The sequence below is a fragment of the Rhinatrema bivittatum genome, chromosome 16 (genome assembly GCF_901001135.1).
Source record: "Rhinatrema bivittatum chromosome 16, aRhiBiv1.1, whole genome shotgun sequence".
NCBI lineage: Eukaryota > Metazoa > Chordata > Amphibia > Gymnophiona > Rhinatrematidae > Rhinatrema > Rhinatrema bivittatum.
In genome coordinates this window covers 28,694,197-28,721,918 of record NC_042630.1, presented here as the reverse complement: position 1 = coordinate 28,721,918, position 27,722 = coordinate 28,694,197, and the positions used below count along the sequence as shown (strand labels likewise).

The window sequence follows — 27,722 nt, the reverse complement described above, 5'->3', positions numbered from 1 at the left end:
GGGGGGTGGCAGCGGGGAAGGGTGGCAGGATGGATCTTCTGTGGCAGTGACCCCTTCTTGTTTCCCTCATCAGGTGTCTCGTCGATTCAGGGAACTAATGAGACTTTTCCACACTTCCTGTGATGGCAGCTCTGAGGAAGAGGAAGAGGACATGAGCACCAGTAACACAGAGCAGCTGTCTGACAGGGATGTACAGTGTTCAGAAGAAGATGAATGAAGGGGGGGGGATAGGGCAGAGATGCTGGTATAGCTTCAGCTTTTGTCACTCCACGCACAGCTGGCTCCAGGGTGACTGCAGCAGGGCCAGCTGTTTGTCCCTTCCATGCTCTTCCCCTTAGTGTAATATACCTTGTAAATGTTTTAACTTAAAACCGTGTGTAAATTTAGTGTCCCTAGGTATTATAACTTTTCTTCGGCCATGGCCGAGTCTTGTGGCAATGGGCCGTGTACATGAACTCCTCCAGGAGTGGAGGGCGCACAGTCTGCTGTTTTCTACATTTCTAAGAAGAGGGTGTGGCTTCCCAGTGCTGAACTTAAATCAAGCTGCTGGAGCTGTAGGCATGGGCATTTTAGTCTTCTGCAGTGGAGAAGGTGTCAAAAGATTCCCTAGGCCTGTCGCCTTCCTGTGAATTTACAAAGCATTCTCTTGTATATTTGAAAACTAAGGCATTTTATTTAAAAAATAAGTTATATTTACAGTTATAGTACTGAGTTGGCATTAGATGGAGTCTCATGGTCCCATTAATCTGCTCTTGACATTACCGTAGCATGGCTCTCCCTTCCCCCAAGGTCTAAATCTGTGCAACAGCCCACGGCAGTTCTTCAGTCACTCCCTGTCTCATCCAGCTCAAAACTACTCTTGTAGCAGTCCGAGAGGTTCTTCAGCTCATATAACGCCTCATGGAAGTCCTCCAGCTCCACCCCCACATTGAAGAAGCTAGCCCAGCGGCGGACATCCACCTGGCTGACCTCCTGGTGCAAGTGCTGCAGGGTGCTGCGCAGGACAGCAGAGGACTGGAAAGAGGCAAGGACAGGTATGCTCTCCACCACTGAAAGCACAAAAAAAAAAGGCAGATTACTTCTTTCAGCCTGCCACTCAGGCCATAAACAAGCAGGGAAGGCCACCCTTCTTCCCAGTACAGCAGCCCCATGTGATGAAGCACATACCTAAGAGAAGCAAAGGCTCCCCCTTACCTCGAGGGAAGCTCACAGGCTCTTCCATGATGAAACCGTCTCTGTTCACAGACTGCGAGAAGAACTGAGGGTAGGATGCCGCCACCTTACAGGGCCCCTCCAGAACATGCAGTGCACTACCATGCAGAGAAAGACAAAATCAAATCTGCAAACTGGTTGTGTGCAGGCAGCAGCCTTGGGCTGCAAAGCCTTCAGGAATTTGCATGAATAGTGAGTAGCAGCAGCCTGCCACCCCCGGAAGATTCATTCACAAAGAGGGGCTGCCCCCCCCCTGCTCAGGTGCAGGCAGTGTCTCACTGCTAGTCAATGACTCTCACCTTAGTATTCCCGGATACAGCATCTGCAGGTAACAATCCAGAACTTCCTCTCCTGTTTCATAGACGTGGAGTCTGGAATGAGGACTAATCCCAGGGAGAAGGTTACTAGAAAGAACAATTACATAAAAAGGTCAGCACTCTACAAAATCTCTCTACCCATGACAAGCACCTGCTGATTACTACCCTTACTCAATAAGCCTTCGCACGGTTAATGCAACTCCAACATTACTCTCTGCTTCAATGGGAAGGGGAAATGTGGAAAAGAGGATTTGCATTCAAATCACCACCAACAAGGACTGAACTTCACAATCTGGGTAAACAAATAAGCGTGGGGGTAGCTTGCTTATTGCGGCGGTTACTACCATAAACCAGTTAAGCCTGATACTTCACTTTGAATGCATATACAGCACTGCACTCTGCTTCAGCAGCAGGGGAAATGCGGAAAACAGGATTTACATTCAGACAACATCCAACAAGGCATTGATCTGTGCAGTCTGAGTAAACAAGCATCGGGGTAACTTGCTTGATGTGGCGGTTTCAAACCTTAACCATTAAGCCTTGTGCTTCACCTTTGATGCAGAGAGTAATGACAGGGGATGGCAGAAAATTTGAATCAAACAGTTACCTACAAGGGCCCTGCACTTTGTGGTCGGTGAAACAGATAAGTATGGGAAAATAAGTGTGGGAGCTTGCTGGGCTGATTGGTCTTTTCCTGCCGTCATTTCTATGTTAAGCACGCTGTTTTCCTAGAATTACTTAAGAACAGGCATGTGGAACTGGCTCAGCAGAAGGCTTTAAAATAATTTCTTAACAGCAGAAGAATAGGTGCTGGCTGCTGACCTGGTCTGCCTTTCTCTGCTGATCCCCCTTAGAACCACTGACTGGGCGAAGCAGGGACTGGCCGATGGCTCCCCGCAGGACGACAGCGGTCTCCAGGGTACTGCTTCCAGGCTCCTGCACAGTATGTCCGGGAGAGAGTGAGAGTGCCCCATAGGAAAGGGGACAGAGGCCCAGGCAGTGACCACCTGAGGGAGAATAAAATCACCAGCCTCAGGCCCTGTTTGTTCCATTAAGGGGGGCACTTGAACAGATACTGAACCTGCCCTCCCCAACATTAGCATTTTATAACAGGAAGTGCTTCTACAGCCTGCTGCTTTAGCAATGTAAAAGAGCCAGGGAACAGTTTCTTTTTAGGATAGGAGCAAATGGACATGGCTGACAGTTCCCGCTTCCTTTAAAGAACAGCATGGCTTTGCTAATTTTTTTTTTAGCCAGCTGGCCTTGCTGTTTAACAGTGTGGGAAGGGGGGTATAAAGTCATCAACAAAATAAAGGACCCAGCAGGCTGTACTAAGGGGAAAGGTCTGCTACTACTGCTGCTGCACCTCTGTGCACTAAGATGCAATGGATAAACTCATCTCAGCCTAGGGGACTGGTGGCCTAACTCAGGGGTCCTCAAATCCTCCTTGCCCCCAGTCAGTTTTTCAGGATATCCCTACTCAACAGGCCTAAGAAATATTTGTATACATAGGAAGTAGTAAATCTCATGCCTATTCATTAGAGATATTCTGAAAACCTAACTGGCAGGGTGGGGGGAAGAGATCCCAAGGATCAGTTTGAACACCCCTGGCCTAACTGAAGGCCGACACAATGGACATTCATTCTGAGTTACCTGGAGAATACCCACTACTTACAGGCTGCAATCGACACTCTCACATGCTCTTTGAGAGAACATAAGAACATAAGAACATGCCATACTGGGTCAGACCAAGGGTCCATCAAGCCCAGCATCCTGTTTCCAACAGTGGCCAATCCAGGCCATAAGAACCTGGCAAGTACCCAAAAACTAAGTCTATTCCATGTAACCACTGCTAATGGAGAGGAGTAGTGCAGCAGCTAGGGTTGGCCAACTGACTCCAGATTTTCAGAAGAGGCTGAGCCAGTCCTGGTTTTACACCACAGCAAGCAAAATTAGAAGTCCCTGCATGAGAATGCGCCAGGAAAGTCAGAACTATAGGGCCCTGAAAATCTGAAGCCAGTTGGCCAACCCTACCTGCAGCCACTGCCCTGCATTCCAGCCATGGAGGCAGGATGGAGCCTGCTGGTTGGATTATTTTTTTTTCTCCCATGCCACCTACCTTTCTCCCAGAGAAGTTCAGTGCATCTGCCAGCTGTGCCATGCTCAGGGGGAAGGAGCGTTTGCGGTAGGGCACACTGAGGCTCTCTAGTGCAGTAGCCAAGAGGGCACTGCTGTGGTAATTCAGGGTAGGCTGCCCAGAAACAAAAATCAGATTTAGGAAACCTAATTACAAGTAGGAAAAATGGCCATGAATCAAAGAACCAGTTTGCAAATGCAAGTGAATATGCCTTATGAATACAATAATAAATAGATTAAAATTACACATTTTACACAACCATAACCCCAGGCACTACACTGCACACTACTTGGTAGCGTGTGGTTATTGTTCCAACTTACATCATACAACACGTGTGGGAAGCTGACAGGGGGCTGCGGCCGGCGTCCTAGACTCCCATTGAGGGACAGTGGGCAGAAGAGAGAGCTGTGGGTGGAGAGATGAACAATCCCCAGCACAGTGTTTAAAAGCCTGTACATGTCCTTCACTGGATCCTGCAATACAAACCAGCATTAATTAGCAGGAATACAAACTTTAAAACACAGTTCCTGTTCGTACCCCAGATAAGTGGGTTTTGCATCCCTAGCAACAGATGAAGGCAAAGACCTAAAACCTTTTAAGGCACTGTTACTTAACCAAGAGTGCCACCTGCAGTCCCTCTGTATTTCTCTGCGTTTAGCAGATGGTAGAGGTGCAAACCTGCATGTCTAGTTAAAGAAAAAAAGATTAGAGGAAGTGAGAAGAACTGAAGAGCTCCCTGAGGTGCCAGGTTCCTTCATGGGCCATCCTTCAGATCAGACCAGGTGATTCCGGTGCTGCTTTAGGCAGCACCGTCCAGGGTCAGGAAAGACACGCGTCCTGGTTCCCTCCTTTCTCTGAAGGCTCCTTCCCCAAGGATCCACTCTACAGCCTCTTAACTTGGAAGTGTTGCATTTTCTTTGGCTGTAGCTTTTATAAATGAAAAAAAAGAAGAAGTGTTTGTGATCGGGGTCTCAGCCAGGTGTGGAGAAGCACGCCACTGTGCTGGGGGAAAGATGCTATGCGTCTGCATTTTGGTGAGATTTCCTGTGAGAACTCGATCCACCACGTTTCGAAGTTTATTTATTTTTATTTATTGATTTTTATATACTGGTGTTTCATGAGAACATATTACATCTGTTTACAATTGTTATCAAATATTCATTTAAAAATATTTGCATTTCTAAAATTAAATGAAAAGATATAAATACATAATTTCAGAATTAAAATAAAAATAATAAAATAGTTAAAAAATAAAATTTAAACATTTAAAGATTCAGAAAAGTAAGAGCAGTAATAAATACTAAAAAAGGTATAAAATCATTAAATTAAAAATCTTGGAAGGCCTGTTAGAATAGCCAAGTTTTGACACACTTTTTAAATATTTTAATGTCTGATTCCATCCGCAAGTCTTGTGGTAGAGAGTTCCACGGTTGGGGCCCAGCAATGGAGATTGCCCTCTCTCGTACATTATTTAGATGAGCAATTTTGGGGGATGGGATGGGCAGCATCCCTGTACTGGCTGATCTTGTAATTCTTGAAGGAATATGAAAATGTAAAGCTGAAGTTAACCATTCAATCTTATCATTGTAGAGAGTTTTGTGTTGTGGTCTATATTTGACAGGCAACCAATGAAGGTCCTTTAATATTGGCGTGATATGGTCAGATCTTCTAGTTCCGGTTAAAGGTCTGGCTGCAGAGTTCTGTAACATTTGTAACGGTCTTGTAACACTCGCTGGTAGGCCTAAAAACATCGAATTACAGTAATCTAATTTTGATAAAACTAGAGCTTGTAAAACCGTTCTAAAATCTTTTGGAAATAAGAGGCTTCAATCTTTTAAGAACATTCAGTTTAAAATAACCATCCTTAATGATTTTTTTTACCCATGCTTTCAGATTGATTTCACACTCCAGAAAAATCCCTATATCTCGGACCTCCAAGGAAATAGGATAATTTTTAGCAGCTGCCTGAATTTCATGTTCTCTTGTTTGGCTTAATTTAGGATAAATGTATAAAATTTCAGTCTTTTTTGAATTTAGAGAAAGATTCAGTTGGGTTAGTACTTTAATAGCAGATTGATGTATGTCCCAAAGCTTAAGTGTTAAGTCAATTGATTTTTCAATCGGGATTAAAACTTGAACATCATCTGCATATATAAAATGCGCAAGACTAAAACCAGTTAAATTCTACAAAAAGGAAGCATATAAAAAGGGTCGTGGACAATGAAGAGCCTTGGGGTACACCATGTTGAAGGTCAATCTGTTGAGATTCTTTATCTTGAAATTTCACTTTAAAAGATCTATTCTTCAAGTAGGAGTCAAACCATTTCAGGGCGGAGTCTTTTATGCCTATTTCATTAAGTCTTTCTAACAGAATTTTATGATGAACTGTATCAAATGCTGATGATATCTAGCATAATCAGAAAGTAAGTTTGGCTACTATCGGCTCCTTGTAGGATATCTTGTAAGGAAGCTAATAGGGTCTCAGTACTATAATACTTTCTGAATCCATATTGCGAAAGGAATAGGATACTATGCGTTTCGAGATATTCAGATAGCTGATTATTAGTTACCTTCTCTAAGATTTTAGATATGCTAGGTAAATTAGAAATTGTTGTTGCTGCGGCAGGAGACAGACCTAACAGTGAGCTCCTCAGCCCCAGAGGCTCGTGTCTGTCGTGAGGACAGGGTGATACCCTTGCCCAGATAAGCTTCCTGCAGCCACGGGAGCAGAGAACATACTTCAATCAGTATGTGGAGGCAAATCAAATAGTCTTGAGACAGCAGGGAGCGTTGAAGTGGTTGCACGTGTGTCCTCGTCCATGGTACTACCTCAAAGGGTTGATGTCATCAAACCGAGGACCTGAAGCTAGCTCCACCCCATCAGGCTTGTCGTCTTCATCAGCCAACACACTTGAGACATCAGCTTCCTTAACTGCGTGGATGGGAGGAAGACCTTGCCCAGCTTGGTGTTGAACCGGACTCCCACATATTCCAAGAACTGGGAGGGTTTGAGACTGCTTGTGTCCATGTTTACAACCTAACCGAGTTCCTGAAGCAGGGAGATCACCCTGCTGGTCACCTGGAGACTCTTGCACGGACTTTGCCCAGTTCAACCAGTCCAAGTATGGATGCACCAGGATTTCCCTCTTTTCTCAGTGCAGCCGCTACGACTACCATATAATCTTGGAAAATCTGGTGGCCAGGCAAAGGGCAGCATCCAGAACTAATAATGGCGGCCCAGTACCACAAAGCATAGGAAATGATGTTCTTGCCAGATTGCAATATGAAGGTAGGCCTCGGAAAGGTCCAGGGATGTTAAGAACTCTCCTGCTTAAGCGCAGAGTTTCCATGCGGAAATGAATTACTCGTAGATGTTGTTTGACACTCTTGAGAGGTTCGGGATGGGGCAAAAGGAACCCTCCCTTCTTGGGTAGGATGAAATAGATGGAATATCGCCCCATATTTTCTTGGGGTGCAGGTACTGGAATTATAGCCCTTAACCTGAGGAGCCTTACCAAAGTACACTCCACTGCCTGCTTGTGCTGGGAGTGGCAAGGGGGGAAGATCATGAACATGTTCCAGAGTGCTGCGAAATTCCAGCGTCTATCCTTCTTATATGACATCCAATACGCATTAGGCCAAAATGATCTCGATCCACCACTGATAGAAGACAGACAGTTGACCGCCCACCATCTCCTTGTTCCGACGGTGGGTCGGCAGAACTTCATTGGGGAGGGGAGGTTTCAGGATGAACCTGAGCCCGCCCCTTCCCCTCTCTTGGGCTGTCTATTCTGAAAGGACTGAGACCTCCCAAAGGACCGAGACCTCTGAAATGTCAAGTTCCTATAGGGCCGAAAGCGTTAGGAGCCCCTGGATTGACCACTTATGGGCGAGGGGCGCAGTAACTGCCTTCTCTTATGTTCTGGTAGCCAGGGGACTGGAAATTCACCCCATTTACTGGCCAGCTTTTCCAATTTACTTCTGAAGAGGAGTGATCCCTTAAAGGGCATCTTTGTGAGGTTTGCCTTAGAGGTTGTGTCTGCTGACCAATTTCACAGCCATAGCTGTCTTCTGGCCTCCACCATTGAGGCCACTCCTCTAGCTGAGGTATGGACTAGGTCAGAGCCCGAGTCAGCTAAAAAGGTGGCGGGAGGTTCCATACCTCTCTGGAATTCGCTCCAGAGTCATCCACCTCCCGAGAAAGGAGCAGGCACGAATAAGCTACAAGAAGCAATCTGTAAGGTAGTGAATAGTAGGTCATTGTTATTACATTAAAGGCTTACTTAAGGATGGACTCCATCCACCTATCATGCGCATCCTTCAAGGCCGCGCCTCCCTCCACTGGGATAGTTGTACATTTTGAGACGGCACAGACCAGTGCGCATCCACTTTAGGAAAATGGAGACGTTCTCTCACCGCCGGATCCAGTAGGTATAGAGCTTCTCATGCTCGTCCATCTTTACAACTCGCTTCAGGGGCATCCCATTTCAGGTCCATCAACTCATGGCTTCCAGCACTAGAAAATAGCAAGAGGCTAGCCGTAGAGAAAACAAAATGGGAATTTTGGTTCCATCATAGAGTCCACCCCAGGAACTCCCAGCATCTTTAGGATCTGGGAAACCAGGGCTGGCAATTCATCTCTATGGAAAAAAGTAACATGGGCTGATATAGTTCTAAACCCAGCAGGATTTCCCCATCTTCCAAGGAATCTGGATCCCCTTTTTCGTCCGGGTCCCTGGCAGTGATACCCTTGGTGAGGCGAGCCTGTACGAAAGCTTGAAGGTCGTGAAAGAATTCCACCCAAGAGAAGGCAGCTGGGTCCATGCCTAGCCCAGGAAGTACTGGGGTAGGTGCTGCTGGATTTCCCTCTCCCATGGAAGACCCAGCCCGGGATTACTCAGATCCAGGGTACTTCTGGTTAAGGCTGTGGCTGACCCATCCTCTGAATGGGAGGATCCAGGCTTAGTAAAGTCCGGAGAGGCCAACTCTCCCTGGGCTTCCTCACAGTGCTGACATAAGTAAGAATCCAGGTCAGACTGTGCAGCCCTAATATGACAAGCAGTGCAAAGAGAAAGGCGCTTATGTTTCTTTGCTGCCGGAGCCATTAGAGATGGTAACTACATGTTCAGCCGGTTTGCACTTAAAAATTTTGAGCACCTACGTGGGCTGCGGCAAGGCGCGCGCACAACCTGTGCGCCTGGCTTTACCTAAATTCTGTGCCTAGAGAGTTGTGTGTGCAACAACGTGCGCGGCGTTATGCGCAGTGTGCGTGAACAGAGCTGGCATGCACCGCGCGCACAAACAGTCTATGGTGGGCAATACAAGACGCACAAAAACGTGCGAAAGATGGCACCACCGCAGGCTGCCACGTGGTGTGCCTACCGACTCTAAAGCGGGGGCCTAACCCACTGGGGGGCAGCTCAACCCGCTCGGAAGCCCACTTCCCCTTACCCCAACGGGATCATGAACGTCGGTACTGTGCACTGAGCAAGGAGACTGGGGGAAGTCTTACTGAAACCCCTCTAACTTCTCTGAATCAGGAGGAAATCTTTTTTTTTTTTTATACTTACCTGGGCTCAGTGCTAACTGGCTCAGTAGAGAGATGGTCTCTGGCTGTGGGGGGAGAGGGCTTTATCCATCACTACCACGCTCTGCTTCCTGCACCCACCGCCTGTCAGCTGCTTCAGCAGCAAAGTCCACACTGGGAACCGGTTACAGGACCAAGGCTCACCTCTGAGGGATCTCGGAAATCACCTCAGGAATTCTCAACTGGGGGAGGGACCTTTAGGTATCATCGCAGGAGAGCAGGGCTCAATCTTTTCTCTAATTTAAAGTAGAATTTCTTCTTCCAAAAAGGTACAGTGATCCCCATAGGGAAAGCATTTCTACATCTGCTGGAGACTGAGAAATACTGAAGGGCTGAGGTCACTGCAGGGGTGTATCCAGGGTGACGCTAGCTGTGATATCTGACTCCGTCTCCATCTGCTGGCAGGGGAGCTTAAACCCATTGGTCCAGAGTCCATCTGGCTACTCGCTAGGAAAATGAAGTTAGTGGCCTGTGGTCTTGGATGGGAGGGCTCCAGTTCAGGGGGCTCCAACCTAGCTTTAGTAGTTCACCCTACGAAGGAGGTTGTTATTTGAGTTTACTGTTGGCTCTACATTGACTTGGATACAAGTCAATGCTGAGGTGGCACGCTAGGTTATATGGCAGCGTCAGTAAAACTTTCTCTGTCTCCATCTGCTGGAGGGGAGGCAAAACCCAGGAGTCTGGACTGATCTGTGGTACTATAGGAACGGAAATTAGCAGATGAGAACCAATTTTCCTCTTAATGTTGACACAGTCTCTGTCCCATGAGTCTGGACTTTAACAGCAAGTCCAATCAGGTGATTATTCTCTTTTACTCTGACATTTTGGCCCACAATTAACCTGTTCTCTGCCAAGCTGCAAGGCATTTCCTCACTGCTCTGCCCAGTCCCTGCTGGAAACTCACCCTCTCAGCTGGAATAATGGGAGTTGTGCCCCATGTCAGGATACCTCTTCCCGAAAACTCATCATGAAGAAGTTCCGTCACTTTGGCCCCAACCCCTGAGAACCCATCCTGAATGTCACAGAGAACCTGAAATCCCTAAATAGAGAAAGAGAGATGAGCATATCAGTCAGGACAAAAGGGAAGCCATGTATTAAAAAAAAAAAAAAAAAGTGGTAGAAAGCATCATTTCAACCTTTACCCATGGCTCCCTCACCACTGCGGTGCTCTTTGCCTGTCCCATGGTAACCAAAGTTACCTCTGCTTGGGAGTCTGTTCCATGCATTCACCTCCCTTTGTTACTCTTCAGTTTACCCCTGCTACCCCACAGAAAGAGACGGAGGATTTCTAGGGGGAGGCTCCAGGCCTTGGCGGTTTACCTGTAGGTAATCACACTCCTCCGCATAAAAATGTAGCCGGTCCTCCAGATCCTGCAGGTAGGCGGGCTCATTCAGGAGCCTCTCGCCCTGCCCAAAGGCATCCAGTCGATCCGATTCCCTGAAAGATACAACCCCTTGCATGTAACATTGAAAGCTGTTGTCAGATCATTGCCCTTTATCAGGGAGGAGTAGACCCACCCAAGATTTGTTCTAGGTTACAAGAAGCCACTGTGATCTCATGAGACTCAACCTTCAACACTCTCCATTTCATTGGTCCCCACCCTTGTGTATGACTACAGAAACCACCAATAAAACGGGCCTTGCCGGGAGGTCTCATCTACTCACCCTTCGTGAGTGTACTGTTGCACCACTGAGACAGTTTTGGGGTGCAGATGTGTCCGAAGGTAGTCGGACCAGACTTGCACGCTGCCCTCCAACTGGTAAGTCTTCCTACAGGCCTTTGGGGTTCCTTCTCTCACATTTCTTTGAAAGACTCCTGGAAGAGAGAAAAATGCTTGTTGACCTGAAGATCCCATTTCTGGCGCAATGGCAGTTTCAGCTGCACCAGAGTTCATCAGATGCTGAGCTGCAGCAGAGGGCATTCTTGCTGGGGACATCATAGCTTGTTTTATGAATGGAAATCATTACAAAAACCCAACAATGCCATCTCCAGGTGACAGCTCCTTTGTGCCACGCTGGAGTCTGGTGATGCAGCTCTATGAGTTTCATAAGATTTTACAATTGTAAAATAGCATTAAGCTGGTAGAAATGCATTTTGTACCCCGTTTCACAGGGCTTCCATAATAAAAGGAATCCACATGGCTAGATTGTTGGTTTTTCATTTTCGAATGCTGGTATTTGGCAAGATAACAGAAGATATGACAAGTCTCATTTCCAAAAGCCTTCCTCACAGCTGTTCTTTCGTGGCAAATACGTTACAGATCACTCCCCCTGCTGTCTCTAATGTAGGCAGTTAGCTTGTCTTACATTGGGATGGGAGCCTCTGGCCCTTGTAGCGCCTACGCCGATGTGAATAAAACCCATTTTCTGGAGGAAAACTTCATGTGAGCCAGGTGTTTAATGCACCATTTCCCCCTGACACCCCTATCTTAATGCATTCTGGTATCTGTAGTGCCAATAGCAAATGAAGGACTACAAAATCCCAGAATGCACTGGGATGCAAGGTCTACCATACCAGCAATGGTCAGAGGTCTCCCTTCAGACACTGGATCCGCTCCTGTCTCTAGGCTGGAGGAGTAAAGCTGGGAGAAAGGGGGGAAAAAAAAAGAAAGGAAAGGCAGGTGGGACCCAAGGCTGTATATGTTCACAATCATCCAGTTGCTGATCATACCCCAGATCAGTCCAGACAAGTGGGTTTTGCATCCCTATCAGCAGATGGAGGCAGAGAAAAAAACCTGTGACATACTGCTACATACCCAAGTGCCACCTGCAGTCCACAGTATTTCTCTGTCTCCAGCAGCTGGTAGAAGTGCTAAACCTGCACTCTAGTGTTTAAAAAAAAAAAAAAAAAGAAGAAGAAGGAGCTGGGTGAACAGTGTTTTGGTTATCCCTAGCGGTCTCGACCCCAAGCATCCAGAGGATTGAAAGCCTGGGGTTCTGGTTCCCTCAGCTTTTCTGTGGTCCCTTACCAGTGTCTGCTAGCGGACACAGGGAAGTACCTTTTTCCTTGGGGGCTGTATCTTTAAGAAAAAAAGAAAAGGAGCAGCGCGGAGTGGAGAGCTTAAGGCTGGTGTCCGGGCCATGAGAGCCGAAGCAGGAGGGTGAGCTGGGGAGCACATGCGACTGCCTGCCCGGAGCCAGGAAGGTCGAGCGTGTAAGGGCTGATTCTAGCTGCGCCACGTGGGTGAGGTTGCCGACAATGGGAAGTCTGGTCAGGCCTGCGGAGAGATACAATTGCTTCTCTCTGTAGGCGCACTTTGTATAGCATGCGTCCCTAGGGGTGAGGAAACCTCAACAGAGGCTTCATCCCGGAGGGTCACCTGATCTTTGGGGTGGTCACTGTGCAGACCTCAGGGGACTCAGAGGGAATAGCAGCCATTTTGAAACAGCATGGTTATAAGCAGGCAGCTTCCAGGGATGCCAGGGATTCTTCTTCCCCTCTGTCACAGATGGTGCAGGGATCGAGACAGCATGGGAGAGCCTGCTGAAGAGACAGTGGGGATGCTAGTGACTCACAGCCCTTTTCTATGGACTTTTTGCTTCTACTCCACAAAGCGTATTTAACCAAGTGGGGGGTTGGAGGTAAGCAGCAGCTGCCCCAGAAATCTCCTTCTGGTTAAGAGGTGCAAACGGAGGCCTCCAAGGACGTCTGGGTGGATCCTCCATCTCCTGAGCCTTGGTGGTTGTTTGGGAGAGGACGAGGAGTCTTCTACGGATTCTGAGGTGGCAGGGTATCTTTAGGAGGTGTTCCTGCAGATGATCCGACAGCTGATCTGGTTGGTGATCAAAAGGCTCTTTGTTCCAGAAGGGATGGGTCATTCTGAGCCCGAGCAATTACCTGTAACGGAAGGGGATGACCCTAGGATGGTCCGCTTGTTCCTCAGGTTCTGGATGAGCTGAGGATTAAGGTTGCGCAGGAGGAATCAGACAATGAAGGCGTGGATCTGGTCCTGAATGGGCTTCCTTTCCTTTGCCTAAGAAGGTAAAGAAGCTAGTGATCCAGGAGCGGGACTCTCTGGAAGCAGGGCTTAAGGTCAGTAGGGCAATGCAAAGCATCCTTTGCTTGAGGAAACACTGGAACTCTTCATGATGCCAAAGGTGGATGCTTTGGTCTCAGCGGTGACCAAGACGACGACCATTCCAGTGGCAGGGTTGGCTGCCTTGAAGGATGTCCTGATTGGAAATTAGAGATGCAGTTGAAGAGGATGTTTGAGGTCTCAGCTTTGAGTCTGTGAGCAACGATCTGTAGTAATCTCATGCGGTGGGCCTGTCTGCGATGGGTGCAGGAGTCGTCGTCAGGATTTTCAGCCAAAGTCAAGCAGGCAGCCCATTTAAAAGAAGGTGGCCTATATGGCGGATGCACTGTATGATTTGGTCAGGACTTCTGTCAGGAATATGGTCTCAGAGATTTCGGCGCAGAGACTTCTGTGGCTGCATAATTGGGCAGCTGATGTGTGGTCCATGTCGCAACTGTGCAATCTTCCCTTCAAAGGAAAGCTGCTGTTTGGGAAAGATCTCGAGCAATTGATGAAGCACTTGGGAGAGTCGAAGGGGAATAAGTTGCTGGAGGATAAGAAGCCCAACAAGTAGCCTTTCCCACCTTTTGCTTGTTTTCAGGATGCAAGGAGGTTTCATTCCAACAGGAGCTCTTCAACTTCTTCTCAAAGGCAATGTGCAGGAAGGCAGCAGTCCTGTCGAGGAGCGCATAGACCTTCTCAAGAATCCCAGACAAGGAGCTAGAGGAGGTAAAGCCTCACAATGAGGTTAGGCCGGTCCACTCTTTGTTTGAGGCCATCAAGGGGAGATTAACCCTGTTGTGATAAGGGATGGCTATGCCTTAGAATTTTTGCATCCTATCAGGTGTATGTAGTGTCCTATTGCACATCCACGTCAAGCGGGAGGTGGTGTGAGAAACGTTGCAGCGATTGTGAAGTTTCGACACCATAGTACCGGTTCCCCCGCAGGAGTGGGACTCAAAAGGTACTCTATTTCGTAGTTCTGAAGAAGAAAGGTACCTTCCAGCCCATTCTAGATCTGAAGAACGTCAATGTTGCACCGAGGGTGCTGCATTTTCGCATGGAGACATTGCGAGCAGTCATAGCAGCTATTCGCAAAGGGGAGTATCTGGCATTGTTAGATTTGATGGAAGCCTTCCTGCACATCCCCATGCATCCAGATCATCACATTTTCTGCAGTTTATGATGCTGGGGAACATCAGTTCGAGCTCTGCCCTTCAGCTTGGGAATGGCACCGCAGAAATTGACAAAGATGATGGTAGTGGTGACTGCGATGCTCAGGAGGGAAGGGATTCTGGTTCACCCATACTTGGACGATTGGCTCATTCGGGCAAAGTCAGAGTTGAAGTGTCATTGCTCAGTTCAGCAAGTCATGAGTCTGTTGAAGTCTGGGTAGTGAACATGGCAAAGTGCAACCTGGTCCCGTCTCAGTCAGTGGAATATATGGGGGCATTGTTCGATACTAGATCTTTCTTATCTCAGCTAGGGTGACCAAGCTGCAGGTGCAGTGACTGCTCCAACTTCCGGTGCCCAGGGTCTGGGTTCTATGGCTTCTACGCTGGAGTTAGTGGCTGTAGGTGTTTGCTCACATGTGGCCTCTGCAGAGGGTACTTTTGACCTGTTGTAATCTGCTGTCTGAGGAGTTTCACCTTTCTTGGCCTCTTCAGGGGGTTCCAGGTCCAGTCTCTTGGTGGCTGTCGCATCCCAATCTGGAGAGAGGGGTGGAGCTGGAGATTCCGGACTGGGTGGTAGTGATCTCAGATGCCAGCCTCAAGGTTTGGGGAGTTTATTTTGTCAAGGATGAACGGCTCAAGGCCGATGATTAATAAGGGAAGCATGCTGGTCTATCAATTGTATGGAAATGAGAGCGGTTCGCAGGGCATTGGCTTTTGTTTCTTCTGCAGGTGCAGTGAGAGGTTTTTTTTTTGACAATGAATGATGGTGGGGTGTATCAACCGCCAAGGCAGGATGAAGAGTTGCGGGGTGGTTCAGGAACTGTTTGCCCAAGTGGAGCAGTACCTGGCATGGGTAGCAGCATCTCATGTGGCCGGAGTAGATCTTCTGGGGGAAATGGGAATTGTCTGCAGAGGCCATGGTTCTCATTTGGGCTAGGTGGGGCATGCCACAGTTGGATCTGATGGCTTTGCGACTCAATGCTAAGGTGAGACAGTTCTTCAGCCGGAGGAGAGAGGTCTGTTCCGAAGTGATCAATGCATTAGTTTGCCCGTGGCCAGCAGACATTCTCCTGTATGTGTTTCCTCCATGGCCCCTCATAGGCCAAGTCTTGAGATACAGAGCATCATCCAGTAAGGGTGGTACTCGTAGTGCTAGAGTGGCCGTGACATCCATGGTTTGCTGATCTGGTACATCTCGCAGTGGACAGACCCATCAGATTAGATCATCTACAAGGGTTGCTTCGTCAGAGGAACTTCTCGGATCGGGCGGATCACTTTTGTCTCACAGCTTGGCTTTTGAGAGGCAACGATTGCTCGAGAGGGTACTCTGAAGCGGTTATTGCTACAGGCCAGGAGGCCTTCTAGTTTTCTGGCTTATGTCTGGGATTGGAAATTGTTTGAGTGATGGTGAATGGAGGAAGGTCTCGACCCTTTGCATGTGGAGGTGTCCTAGATCTTAGCCTTCTTGCAGGCAGATTTGTCCACAGGACTGGCCTACAATTTGCTTTGAGTACAGGTAGCAGCTTTGTGGTGTCCGAGGGAAACTTCAGGAGGTCAAATCCGGATGCAGTTTGTTTTCTAAAGGGGGTGACATATTTAACATAGAAACGACGGCAGAAGACGACCAAACAGCCCATCCAGTCTGCCCAGCAAGCTTTTGCACTTATTTTTTTCTCATACTTATCTGTTACTCTTGGCCCTTAGTGACCTTTTGGTTCTATTTCCCTTCCATCCCCACCATTAATGTAGAGAGCAGTGTTGGAACTGCATCTAAGTGAAATATCTAGCTTAATTAGTTAGGGGTAGTAACCGCTGCAATAAGCAAGCTACTCCCAGCTTTTTTGTGAATGCAAATCCTTTTTTCCACATTTCCTCTTGCCGTTGAAGCTTAGAGCAATGTTGGAGTCGCATTAACCATGTGTATGTTTATTGAATAAAGGTAATATCTTCAAGTAGTAGGCGTCATTCCTGCGAGCCACCCTCTCTTCATTCACATCCTCTGGACTTTATGGATCCACAGTGTTTATCCCACGCCCCTTTGAAGTCCTTCACAGTTCTGGTCGTCACCACTTCCTCCGGAAGGGCATTCCAGGCATCCACCACCCTCTCCGTGAAGAACTACTTCCTGACATTGGTTCTGAGTCTTCCTCCCTGGAGCTTCAAATCGTGACCCCTGGTTCTGCTGATATTTTTCCAACGGAAAAGGTTGGTTGTTATCTTTGGATCATTAAAACCTTTCAAGTATCTGAAAGTCTGTATCATATCACCCCTGCTCCTCCTTTCCTCCAGGGTGTACATATTTAGATTCTTCATTCTCTCCTCATAAGTCATTCGATGAAGACCCTCCACCTTTTTGGTCACCCTTCTCTGAACCGTCTCCATCTTGTCTCTGTCTCTTCGGAGATACGGTCTCCAGAACTGAACACAGTACTCCAGGTGAGGCCTCACCAAGGACCTGTACAAGGGGATAATCAATTCCCTTTTCTTACTCGATATTCCTCTCTCTATGCAGCCCAGCATTCTTCTGGCTTTAGCTATCGCCTTGTCACATAGTGTAACGATCTGAAGTCAGCAAAACAATCACCCCAAAGTCTCTCTCTCCTGCTCCATGCACGGAGCAGGAGAGAGACCTTGGGGTGATAGTGTCTAATGATATGAAGTCGGCAAAACAATGTGACAAGGCGATAGTTAAGCCAGAAGAACTCTGGTTCGTCAGATGTGCCCGCCTTGGAACCTTAATTTGGGGCTAAGGGTTCTTTGTGATCCTCCCTTTGAGCCAAACCTCTTTGAAGGATCCTACTCTGAAGACAGTGTTCTTGGTGGCTATCTGTTCAGCCAGATGAATCTCAGAGCTGCAGGCTCTGTTGTGCAGGGATCCTTTCCTGCGTATTACGGAAGATGGAGTCTCGTTACGTACGGTGCCTTCCTATTTGCCGAAAGTGCTTTCCTCCTTTCATCTTAACCAGATGGTGGAGCTTCCCGCCCTTTGAAGGCCTCTAAGGCTTCGGTGTTATTGAAGGGGTCTGAACGCTTCAACCTGACAAAGGACTTCATGTACCAGAATTCCCTGCTTCATGACGGGTTTACTTACAGTCTGCAATACAGCTGTAATTAGGACATTGAGAAACTCTCTGTCAGCACATTGCACATTTTCATTTTTTTGGCTTTGCTGTTCTTATTCTCTGATAAGCTTTCACTGCTGTAACCTAGATTAGAACAATGGATGTATTATGTGATGGGCTGTATTACTGCAGACTCGCGAATTCCTTTCCAGAACTGCAAGTCCCAGCAGCCTCTCCTGCAGAACATGGGAGAAGTTTCACGAAAGTTCCAGGGTGTCTAGGGAGGGGGTCAGTAGCCCCTTCAGCCGGAATATGCTCGCTCAGCAATGCTTAGAACGCATGTGTAAAAGATAAGAACTGTAAAGTGCATAAGAGTCTGCTCCTGGAGGGGAGGGGCATGCAGTTGTACTGAGCCTTTGTCTTAGCTGCATCTTGCTGGCAATAAAAGTCTATCTTTACGGATCAGTTGTCTGGACCTCCTTACTGACTAAAAAGAGACGGTTACATTATAATGGCTAAAGGAGGCAATCTGTCTGGTGTATATCTGTGAGATTCAAACAATTCTGGAGGAGCTGCACGTGCACTCTACCATGGTGCAGGCAGCTTCCTGGGCAGAATATCATTTGGTATCCCCGCAAGAGATCTGTCGAGCAGCAACATGGTCTTCCCTCCACACTTTTACCAGGCATTACCTGGAGGAAGCGGGTCTTTCAGGTTCCCGCCCAGTGCAGGGGGAGCTAAGGTACATCCCACTTGTCTGGACTGATTTCTAGGTTAGGTAGCAGCATCTCAAAGTTTTGTTTTTCTCTGCCTCCATCCACTGGCAGGGATGCAAAACCAAACTTGTCTGGACTGATCTGGGGTATTCCAGGAATGAAGATTAGCAGGTAAGAACCAATTTTCCTTTCATTTCGGTGACCTCCCAAGCCCCATGTGTATTTGGAGTGATGTTAGCACTGCATGCTACTCCTACAGCTATTGTACCAGCTCATCCCCAAGTGTAGGACACCCTTAACAGTCCAGCGTTGGAAGGAGATGAGTAGGCCAAGGCACACAGAGGCGATAACGTAGCAGTGCCCAAGGTCACAGAGAGCCAATGGCAGAACTGAGGTCAAAACTAACATTTCAATAATTCTCCTACACCCAGTGTGCAGCCTGTCACATATAAATTGGAGAAGGCAGTAGCTGAATGTACTTCAAGGAAGCAATTGGGTTTTTTTTCTAGAGGGCTGAGAGAGGGGAAAGCTCCAAGGCATGGTAAAACCAAAAACGGTCCTTGTTAGACACAAAGATCTGCCCAGCTGTGCCACACCAAAGCAAAACACTGGCAGTGCTGTTGGCTCTCCCACATGGTCTTCCCAGAGCACCCAGAAGTTAACTGCTGGAAACAAAAGACCACCGTACAACCTTTCCAAAGGAGATGCTCACACTGCCACGGACACTTCCGGCAGGATGTGGCTTCTATTAAAGGGATACTCGCTAAAACTTTACTCCTTGGAATAAAGCTATGCCAGATAAATTCAAACACATGGTGGCATGGGAAACTGATGTAGGGGAAGAGTGGGATGAAGGGATGTGGGATTTATGCTTTATGGTGATGACAAGGTACTGCATCTTCAGCTTTAATGGAGAATGGATACAAATTGTTGTTTAGATGGTATCTTATGTACCCAGATTACTTGGTCAATGGAGAATATGTGGGGTTGATGAGTCTTTGTTTTCATATAGGGTGGTCCTGGGTAGCAATTCAACCATTTTGGCAAGAGAGATTCCAATTTTTGGAAGAGATTTTGGAAGAAAGTATACCAAAGGACCCTTCAGTTTTTCTATTAAACATACCAGCAACCGATTTGTCCTCTTATCAAACCAAAGCTGGTCAGATTAGTAGCTACGGCATCTTGGCGGCAAAAATCCAGAGACGTAGTCATTTAAAACAGTTTTGGCAAAGATTAAGAAGATCCAATATTTGGATTTGGGAGCCTTTTCAGAACCGAAGAGAGGAAAATGCATCTGGATGAGTCGTTTTAGCTTTACAGAGGGGTAGCTTAAATTAAAAGTCGATAATTGGCAGACCGGGGTTGTTGGTTATCGGAAATGGATTAGGAGAGAGAAGGGGGGAATGCTGTTTATTGTAAAACGGAAAAACAAATTACTACTGTTTTTGTTGTAATGGATATTTGTTCTATTTTGGAGTAAAGAAATATTTACAAAATTAAGACTGCACTGAGCTAAAATGTCCACACTGGGGGCAACTATTGTTTGTGCTACTCCACAAGAGAGCAGAGAACCCTACAAACCCTGCTCCTGTTACACAGAGGATTAGCTTCCTGACTTCAAAGAGGAGACAAACAAATCCTCTCAGCTGCAAGCGCAGAGGACTAGAGCCAGCTTCAGACAAGACAGGATCATCATGGGCCTTCAAAAAAAAAAAGATCAACCTGGAAAAGCTCAGATGTGAGATGTTCCCAGAAGGGTTCTGATTAATTAGAGGAAGGTAGCCTGGCTGGGAACACAGCTCCCTGTCCATGTCCGCCACTAATTATCTGCCTTCAGAACCTGTGAGAGGTGGGTATGCATTCACGGCTCGAGCACAGGGGAAAGCTGAGACATCAGAGACGGCTGACCTGCCGCCGCCCCCCTCTCCCTCCACGCTATTAGAGGACAAAGCAATCTATCCCCCAGAGCTTAGAGCCATGGGTACCCACAGCAAGCAGCAGGGAATTCATCTGAAGCAGAACCAACCCCTCCTCCCCACACAATGCAACTTCTAATGGCCAAGGTTTACGGCCCACAATCCTTTACCCAGGATGCCTGGAAGGTTCTTTCCTCCCTCAGCAAAGGCTCCTCAGTTTTTCTTCTCTGGTGTCACAGCGGCCTCTAGTGGCAATAAAGCAAACTTCTACCATAAAATCCAAGATGGGCGAGCCCTACCAACTTTATCAAGCAGACGTTTTTAACGCTCAAATCCACCTCAAACGTGCAGATCTGCAGCTCACACACCTCTACCGTCGGGAAAACCTCGTGGGCTTCCGTCTGCTTCAGTGACGGTCTCCCCCTGTTAACACAAAGAACAGGGATAAGGCACCAAATCCAGCCACGTGATGAGGAGAGAGGAATAGGGCTCTCCACACCTTAAAACAAGCAGGATGGATTGGGCCCTTCCTGTTAATAAGCCAAGTTTAAGACACTTTCGCTTCAACCCAATCCCTCAGCCCCACCAGCAGGACTTTTAAGAACTGGGTCATGCATCTGCCTCTCAAGGCGTCTCCTGCGAGCTCTGGCCCAGTCTTGCTGTCCCAGATTCCTTACCTCCAGCATGTTGAGGTCTTGCAGGAAAGGGTTCTTAACAGGGGCCTCTTCCTTGTAGGTTGCCACGCTTCCTTGCCTGTAACAGACACGAGCGTCCTGGTCACCCAAGTATGGCCTCTCTTTTCCAAATGGGTTGCGAACAGCCGGCCTTGTGCCCCAGTGTGGCAGTAATGGCTGTGGCTGCTCTGCATATCAATTGCAGAAGGGCTACTGGGGCTGGACGCTGCTGCCTGGTATGAGCTAAAAGGCAGAGGCTAGGCTATACAGAAGACAGACACTTTTCTCCTGCCAGCAGTGCAGGAAAGACGAGAATAGCTGGATTAAAGAATACCCAAAGCTGTCTCAGGGAAAGAGCAAAAACAAGGCATAGCCGTGATTGTCTCGCACAGTCAACAAGGAGGGAAACTGCAGTCCCATCGCATTGCTAAGCAGGGAAGAGGGAATCGGCTGCAGTCTGCTCACGGTTCTAGGTCCGTATCTTACAAGGGCAATAAAAAAAAAAACCAGCTCTTACCATGCCACAGTCCAGTCTACTTTATCATCCTCATATAAGCATCCCTCCTGTCTGAGAGAGTTCAGACTTCCTGCAGGAAAAGTAAAAGAAAGAAGAAAATGCACAGAGGCTTCTGTTTCCCTGGAGGGGAGAGGGAAAAGGAGAATGGCTCTTGGCACCTTCTACCAGGCTAGGTCACCTCCATTAGGGATTTCTGATAACCTCCACAGTTTCTGCTGGGCGGTGGGTCCACAGAGCCCCAGGAGAGGATTGGGGTGGGGGGAGTTCAGGGGTTTGAAGGTGCCTGTGTGTGAGCAGATTTCCTGGGGTTCTGAGGCTCTGCTGAAGCACCGTTTCATGCAGGCGCTGCTTCCAAAAACCACACAGGCCGGAAAGCAGCACACTCCTGCAAAAAAAGCCCCCTGGCGATTTCCAGGTTTTGAGGGCACAGGAACGGTTTTGACCAGCTCAGACTCGGGTGCTGGGAGCTGGAACTTGGATTCGGCTTTGGTTGTAGGGTTCACCCATCCTGTGGCTGAGCCTCCATCACCCACATAAAGCTGCTATGAGGAGCACTCAGGCTCAAACAATTATTTTCTGTAAAACATCTGCATCATTAGTTGGGCTAACAAACCACATTGCTAGGGGAAAGCCAGATGTAATTAGCTGGTGGTGCCTGAGGGTGTCCCCAGAAATATTTCTGGATTTTGAGAGTGGCTCCTACCTTTCAGGTCCATCAGGATCAGGCGAGGGGTGTAGGTCTCCTGTCCACTCAGTGTCTGACCTTCCCTGAACAGCACATCACTACTAATCTCGTGCTCCTGCAGCTTTGCACCAGCGCTGTAAGAAAGGGCAGCATCCTGCAGAGGAAGACAAGGAGCACAGAGGGTAAACTGTCACGGTGGGGATATCCCCTGGTGTTACCAGCCCCTGTGGTTTGTAATGTACCGCAGCCACATAAGGAATACGAGATCTTCAAGGACCCGATTTAGGTCTAATCTGGGGCACAGGGTAAATGAAAAGCCAATTATTTACTCAACGGTGACAACGTTGCAAATTTTGGGGGCATAACAAACCACATGTGCACATCTGCACCCACAGACCACCATTATCTCCAGCAGCACAGGCTATCAAGAGAGTCAAGGGCCACTGGCGCCAGGCACCCTGAAACTTTGCCTCAGTGGCATCACTCAGCTTCTCCACGGAGGCCTGGACCTCCCCCCAACCATCCATCCGAGCCCACTGACCCTTAAACATCCCTCTCCTCACAGATCCTCTCTTCCTCTTCCAGGTTACCTTTACTTCTCTAGCCCTTGCATCTCCCCTCCCTCCCCACCCCAGGCTGGGTGTGATCAAATGTCCATGGAGCCCCACATCCTGTCCTGACAGTGGCCAGTCCCACAGAGTAGATCCAATTTCTTGTCACTCACTCCCAGGGATAAGCGGTGGCTTTCCTCAAAGTCACATGGGTAACAACAAGTATGCACTCTTCTTCCAGGAACTTGTCCTAAACCCCGCTATGTTGACCAAGTCATCTGGCAACAGATTCCATTGCTCGATTGTGCTTGGAGTGAAATAGGAGCGTTGGTTCTTACCTGCTAATGTTTGCTCCTGAAGTACCACAGATCTGTCCAGGCAAGTGGGTTTTGCAACCCTACCAGCAGATGGAGGCAGAGAACAAAAACTTTCAGGCAATGCAACCTGATAGTGCCATCTGCAGTCCCTCAGTAATGAGCTGTACCCAAGCCAAAATAGAGCAAACACACCAATTCACCCTAACCAGGGTGAACAGAGAACCCATGGTTGGAGTCACCCTGAACTGAAGCCCCTTCATGGAACAAAGGAACCAAACAACCTTGTAACCCTGCCAATTCTGAATATACACACACAGTAATTTCAGTCCAAGTCCATAACGGTCTTTCAAAAAACACAGGGATGGGCCCTCTGGACTGATCTGTAGTATTAAAGGAACGAAAATTAGCAAGTAAGAACCAATTTTCCTTTCCTGTTCATACCCAGATCGGTCCAGACAAGTGAGATGTACACAAGCTCCCTTATAGTGGGCGGGCACCAGAAAGACCAGCACACAACACACTCTTGCCGAACGTAGTCTCATCCAGCACCCGAACATCCAGTCGGTAATGCCGAATGAAAATGTGAAGTGAAAAAGCTTGTTGCCCTGCTTCAGATCTCCTGAGGAGATACCAACTGACATTCTGCTCAAGAGGCTGCCTGCACCCTTGTAGAATGCGCTCACACCCCCTCAGGTACCTTCCAGCCCTTATAAAGATAGGCCGAGCAACTTGCCTTACTTCCCTTCACCAAATAAACAAACAGATGATCCAAACACTGAAAACTGTTAGTGACCGTCAGATAGTGTAGCGGAATCTGTCGCACATCAAGTGAAACTCCACTGTCTGGTTAAGGTGGAAAGAGGAAACAACCTTTGGCAAAATTGAGGGCACCCTACGCAATGATACCCCATCTTCCATAATCTGCAGGAAAGGCTCCTGACAGGATAAAGCCTACAACTCGGATATCCACCTGGCCGAGCAAATCGCCACCAGGAAGATGGCCTTCAAGGTAAGATCCCCGAGGGTCACTCTCCGCATTGGCTCAAAAGGACCTTCACAAAGCACACGCAGAACCAAGTTCAAGCTCCACGTTGGACGCAACCTGTGCACTGGAGGTCTCAAAATGCTTGATTCCCTTCAGAAAACGCACCACATCCGGGTGAGATGCCAAGGTTCTCCTGTGCAGCTTACCTCTGAGGCAATCCAATACAGCCACTTGAATGCGAAGTGAATTATAAGGCCAGCACCTTAGTCAAGCCCTGCTGTAAAAAGACCAAGATGTGGGAAATAACCACTTACAAAGGATCTGGACTTTGTTCAACACACCAGGACTCAAACTCTTTCCACACCCAGACATAAGACGTAGATATGGATGGTCTTCTGGCCTGAAGCAAAGTGGTAATAACTGCCTCTGAGTTCTCCTTCAACTGTAAAGGTTGCCTCTCAAAAGTCAGGTTATGAGACAAAAGCGATCTGCCCAGTCCGAGAAGATAGGCCCTTGCCGCAGTAAATCTGGCAGATGAGCCAATTGGACAGGACCGTCTACTGTGAGCCGAACCAGGTCTGCAAACCAAGGCAGACACAGCCACTCTGGCACTACCAGCATTAACCTGCCTGGATGTCTGTCTATGAGCCGCAACATGCCAACCTCTCTCCCATGACTGAAAAAGCGAGCACTTTGGCATTGCGCCATGTCACCATCAGGTTCAGCTGCAGGTCACCCCACCTGGCCCGAATAAGGTTGAAAGCTGCTACAGACAACTCCCATTCCTATGGGTCCCACTGTTGTCTGCTGAGATAGTTCGCCTGCATTGTCTAGTCTACTCTGGCTACATGCGAAGCTGCTACCCCCTCCAGATAGTGCTCTGCCCAAGCAAACCGTTCCTGGGCTTCGAGAGCCGCACTGCAGCTCTTCGTCCCGTGCTGACGATTGATAAAGGCTACTGTTGTTGCATTGTCTGAGAACACTCACCATTCATCCTCAAACCTGTGAGAGAAAACTCTCCGACTGCTGGTTTGCACCTCTACCATCTGCTGGAGCCAGAGAAATACTGAGGGACTGCAGGTGGCACTCTCAGTTATTATGTAGGAGTGCCTCAAAGTTTTTGTTCTCTGCCTCCATCTGCTGGTAGGGATGCAAAACCCACTTGTCTGGACTGATCTGGGTATGACAAGGAAGGAACATTCTATGAACCTGCTGCTTGTCAGTTTCAGGGCGTGACCCTCTGTTTTAGTATTACTTGAAGAGGTAAAAAAAAAAAATCTTACCTGTTCCATCCCACTCTCAGCCATCTCTTTTCCAAGCTGAAGAGCCCCAGCCTCCGTAGCCTCTCACCGTAGGAGAGATGTTCCACCCCCTTTATCATTTGTCACCCTCCTCTGCACCTTTTCTAGTTCCGCTATGGGGTGACCAGAGCTGCACACAATACTCAAGGTGCAAGTCACAGATTGGACTGATACAGAGGTAATATATTTTCTATTTTATTCTCCATGAGGACTGAAAGGTCCTTTTCCTGGGTGGTGACGCCTACTGCAGAATCCAGCATCGTGCACCCATAGTTGGGATTATTTTTCCCTATGAGCATCATTCTGCACGCCCCCCCCCCCCATATTACATTTTATCTGCCATTCAGTTTCCCAAGGTCCTGCAGTTCCTCAGTCTCTTTTTATTACATTGAATGTTTTTGTGTTCTCTGTAAAACTGATCACCTCCCTCAGTGTTCTCTTTTCCAGATCATTAATGAATACGTTAACCACCACTGATCCTTGCATCATAAGACCTCCCCTCCTATCCCACGGCTTTTTAGTTATCTGAGGACTTTGATAATCCATATACACTGCATTAACTCAAGGCATCCGGCAACCTTTTCACCTCTTCCCCCACTTTATTTCTCCCTGCCCTCCCGCTATCTCACTTTCCCCGCTTTATCTCTACCCTCCTCCGCTCTCTCTCTTTAGCTCTCCCTTGCTTTCCCCACTTTACTTCTCTCCTCTCCCCCTCTCTTTAACGCTGTTGCTTTCCCCATTTACTTCTTTCCACTCCCCACCCTTTCTTTGCCCCTCTCTCTTGTTGCCCCCTCCCCTTCTTTATTTCTTCCTACCTGCAGATTCCACCAATGCGCCCCCACGAAGTTCGCGTAATGTCCGAGCTGGAGAGTTAGCACCTCCCTCCACGAACAAGCCATACTCTACGCCGCTGCCTCCGTGCAGCGAGCAGGCCGCGCCGGCTGCCACACCAACTATTCACCCGCCTTCCCAGAGGCGGCTCCAAGCTCCAGCCTGCTATTCCCATTGGTCGATATCGCGTCACTCAATCCAGCTCCCCCCATCGAACCGCGCGTTGCGTGAGACCACGTGAAAGCACCTGTGCTTCTGATTGGCTGTGCGATAATATTAAGGAGGAAGTGAAAAGTGACACACGTGCTCTCGTGGTCGCAGGCTGCTGCCCAATACCGTGTGACCTTTCACTAGTTTGCTTCCAACTAGCGAGCACTGGCCAACGGCGGTCAGTGGCAAGGACGGGCGAAATTAAAGGAACATTATTCTCTCCTCCTGAAATGCAGTGATACTGTGATAGAATATGCCGGTCAGATCTCCATTCAGGGCCCGATGTACACATAGGTAATATAGGAAGAAATCCAAAGGTGACTGCCCTCACCCTAAAGTAACCAAAAACAAGAAAATAGGGCAGAGAGAACCTCAAATATCCACCAGGTCAGGGTCGGAGTTAAGTTTCCAGCATTATGAAAAAAAAAAAAAAAAAGGAAACCGCTAGGTAAGTGCTGGGTCCCAGCTAAATGACAGCAGCCACTGCTGCCATATAGCCAGATAAAGTGGGAAGCAGTTGCCAGATATGTCAGTACTTGGCCGGCTAAGTGTGGCAGTAGCTGCTGCCACTGATTTAGAGGGATGCCTCCATATTCCTTTCCCAGTTAAAATGTGCATTTGGCCCATTGCCCACCACCCATTTTAAAGTTTAGGCATGTTTTTTGTTTTTAAACTCCTGCTGAACATCAGGAGTTAAAAAAAATTAATCTGGGTATTAAAAATGTGTGCTGAGAGTAGTTTCTTAATGCCCAGATTACTGCATCTGCCTGTGAGGTCTTCCCAAAGACCTGGAGCAGCATTATCACCCACCTTTTACTACTAATTATGCCTCTCCTTATGTCACCCTAGGATTCTTCTGGGTGTGGCTACTTTCGCATAGGCTTCTGCTACCCTGAGATCATCACATAAAGTTGCCTTGAGGTCTTGCTCCTAGTTGGTGCTTAACAGTATCTCTCCCCCCCCCCCCCCTTTTAGATTTCTATACCTCAGATCTATGACTGCACTTTTTTCACACTGAAATTTAGCCGGCAAGCATTCAACTACTTCTGGAATTTTAGGTCCTCTATCTTCCCCCCCACCCCCCCCTCAATATCATTGACAAAGATATTGAACAGAACAGGGCCAAGGACCAAACTCTGAGGTACTCTGCCAATCACTGTTCTTGCCTCAGACTGAATCTTGTATTGCTCCATAGTGCAACATCTTGAGTATTGTGTTCAGTTCTGGTCACTAGAGCAGAATTAGATAAGGTACAGAGAAAGTTGACCAAGATGATAAAGCAGATGGTCTCTTTTGCTTAGAAAAGAGACTGCAGAGCAGAGATATGATAGAGGTCTATAAAATAATGAGTGGAATGGAACAAGTAAACATTAAATCAGTTGTTACTCTTTTGAAGAGTACAAAGACCAGGGGATACACAATGAAAATACTGGGTAACAGTTAAAACTAATAAGAGAAAATATTTTACTCAACACCTAACTGAAGTCTGGACTTTGTTGCCAGAGGATGTGGT

The 27,722-nt window shown here is 47.8% G+C and overlaps 2 protein-coding genes across 8 annotated transcripts in view; one reads left to right on the top strand and one right to left on the bottom strand.

Annotated features, from left to right (window-relative positions):
* Window positions 1-649, top strand: part of GON4L (gon-4 like) — a 113,825-nt gene extending 113,176 nt beyond the window's left edge. For all 5 annotated transcript variants that reach the window (XM_029581253.1, XM_029581252.1, XM_029581251.1 and 2 more), the window contains one exon: window positions 74-649. In XM_029581253.1, the coding sequence (XP_029437113.1) occupies window positions 74-217 (144 nt within the window). In that variant the 3' untranslated portion in view covers window positions 218-649. The remainder of the gene's footprint in view (window positions 1-73) is intronic.
* MSTO1 (misato mitochondrial distribution and morphology regulator 1) lies at window positions 641-26,209 on the bottom strand. Of its 3 annotated transcripts, none has more exons than XM_029581254.1 (14): window positions 25,984-26,209; window positions 22,033-22,168; window positions 21,330-21,399; window positions 20,816-20,891; window positions 20,507-20,561; window positions 10,919-11,069; window positions 10,574-10,691; window positions 10,158-10,292; window positions 3,987-4,139; window positions 3,649-3,780; window positions 2,352-2,536; window positions 1,512-1,616; window positions 1,195-1,310; window positions 641-1,049 (listed from the first exon to the last, which is right to left on the bottom strand). In XM_029581254.1, the coding sequence occupies exons 1-14, from the start codon at window positions 26,065-26,067 to the stop codon at window positions 823-825; spliced, it is 1,743 nt and encodes a 580-aa protein (XP_029437114.1). In that variant the 5' UTR covers window positions 26,068-26,209; the 3' UTR covers window positions 641-822. The 3 variants fall into 3 exon arrangements, with proteins under 3 accessions (XP_029437114.1, XP_029437115.1, XP_029437116.1); XM_029581255.1 differs by lacking the exon at window positions 25,984-26,209 and adding an exon at window positions 25,151-25,272; XM_029581256.1 differs by lacking the exon at window positions 25,984-26,209 and adding an exon at window positions 24,855-24,875.
* Window positions 26,210-27,722: the final 1,513 nt, after the last annotated feature.

Bases quoted from the DNA above. Each gene is read 5' to 3' on its own strand.
- MSTO1 (XM_029581254.1), bottom strand. From the start codon at position 26,067: ATGGCTTGTTCGTGGAGGGAGGTGCTAACTCTCCAGCTCGGACATTAC. The intron at 10,293-10,573 runs GTAAACCGCCAA...TTCTCTATTTAG, and splicing joins AGGAGTGTGATTACCTACAG to GGATTTCAGGTTCTCTGTGA. The intron at 3,781-3,986 runs GTAAGTTGGAAC...GTTTCTGGGCAG, and splicing joins TCCCACACGTGTTGTATGAT to CCTACCCTGAATTACCACAG.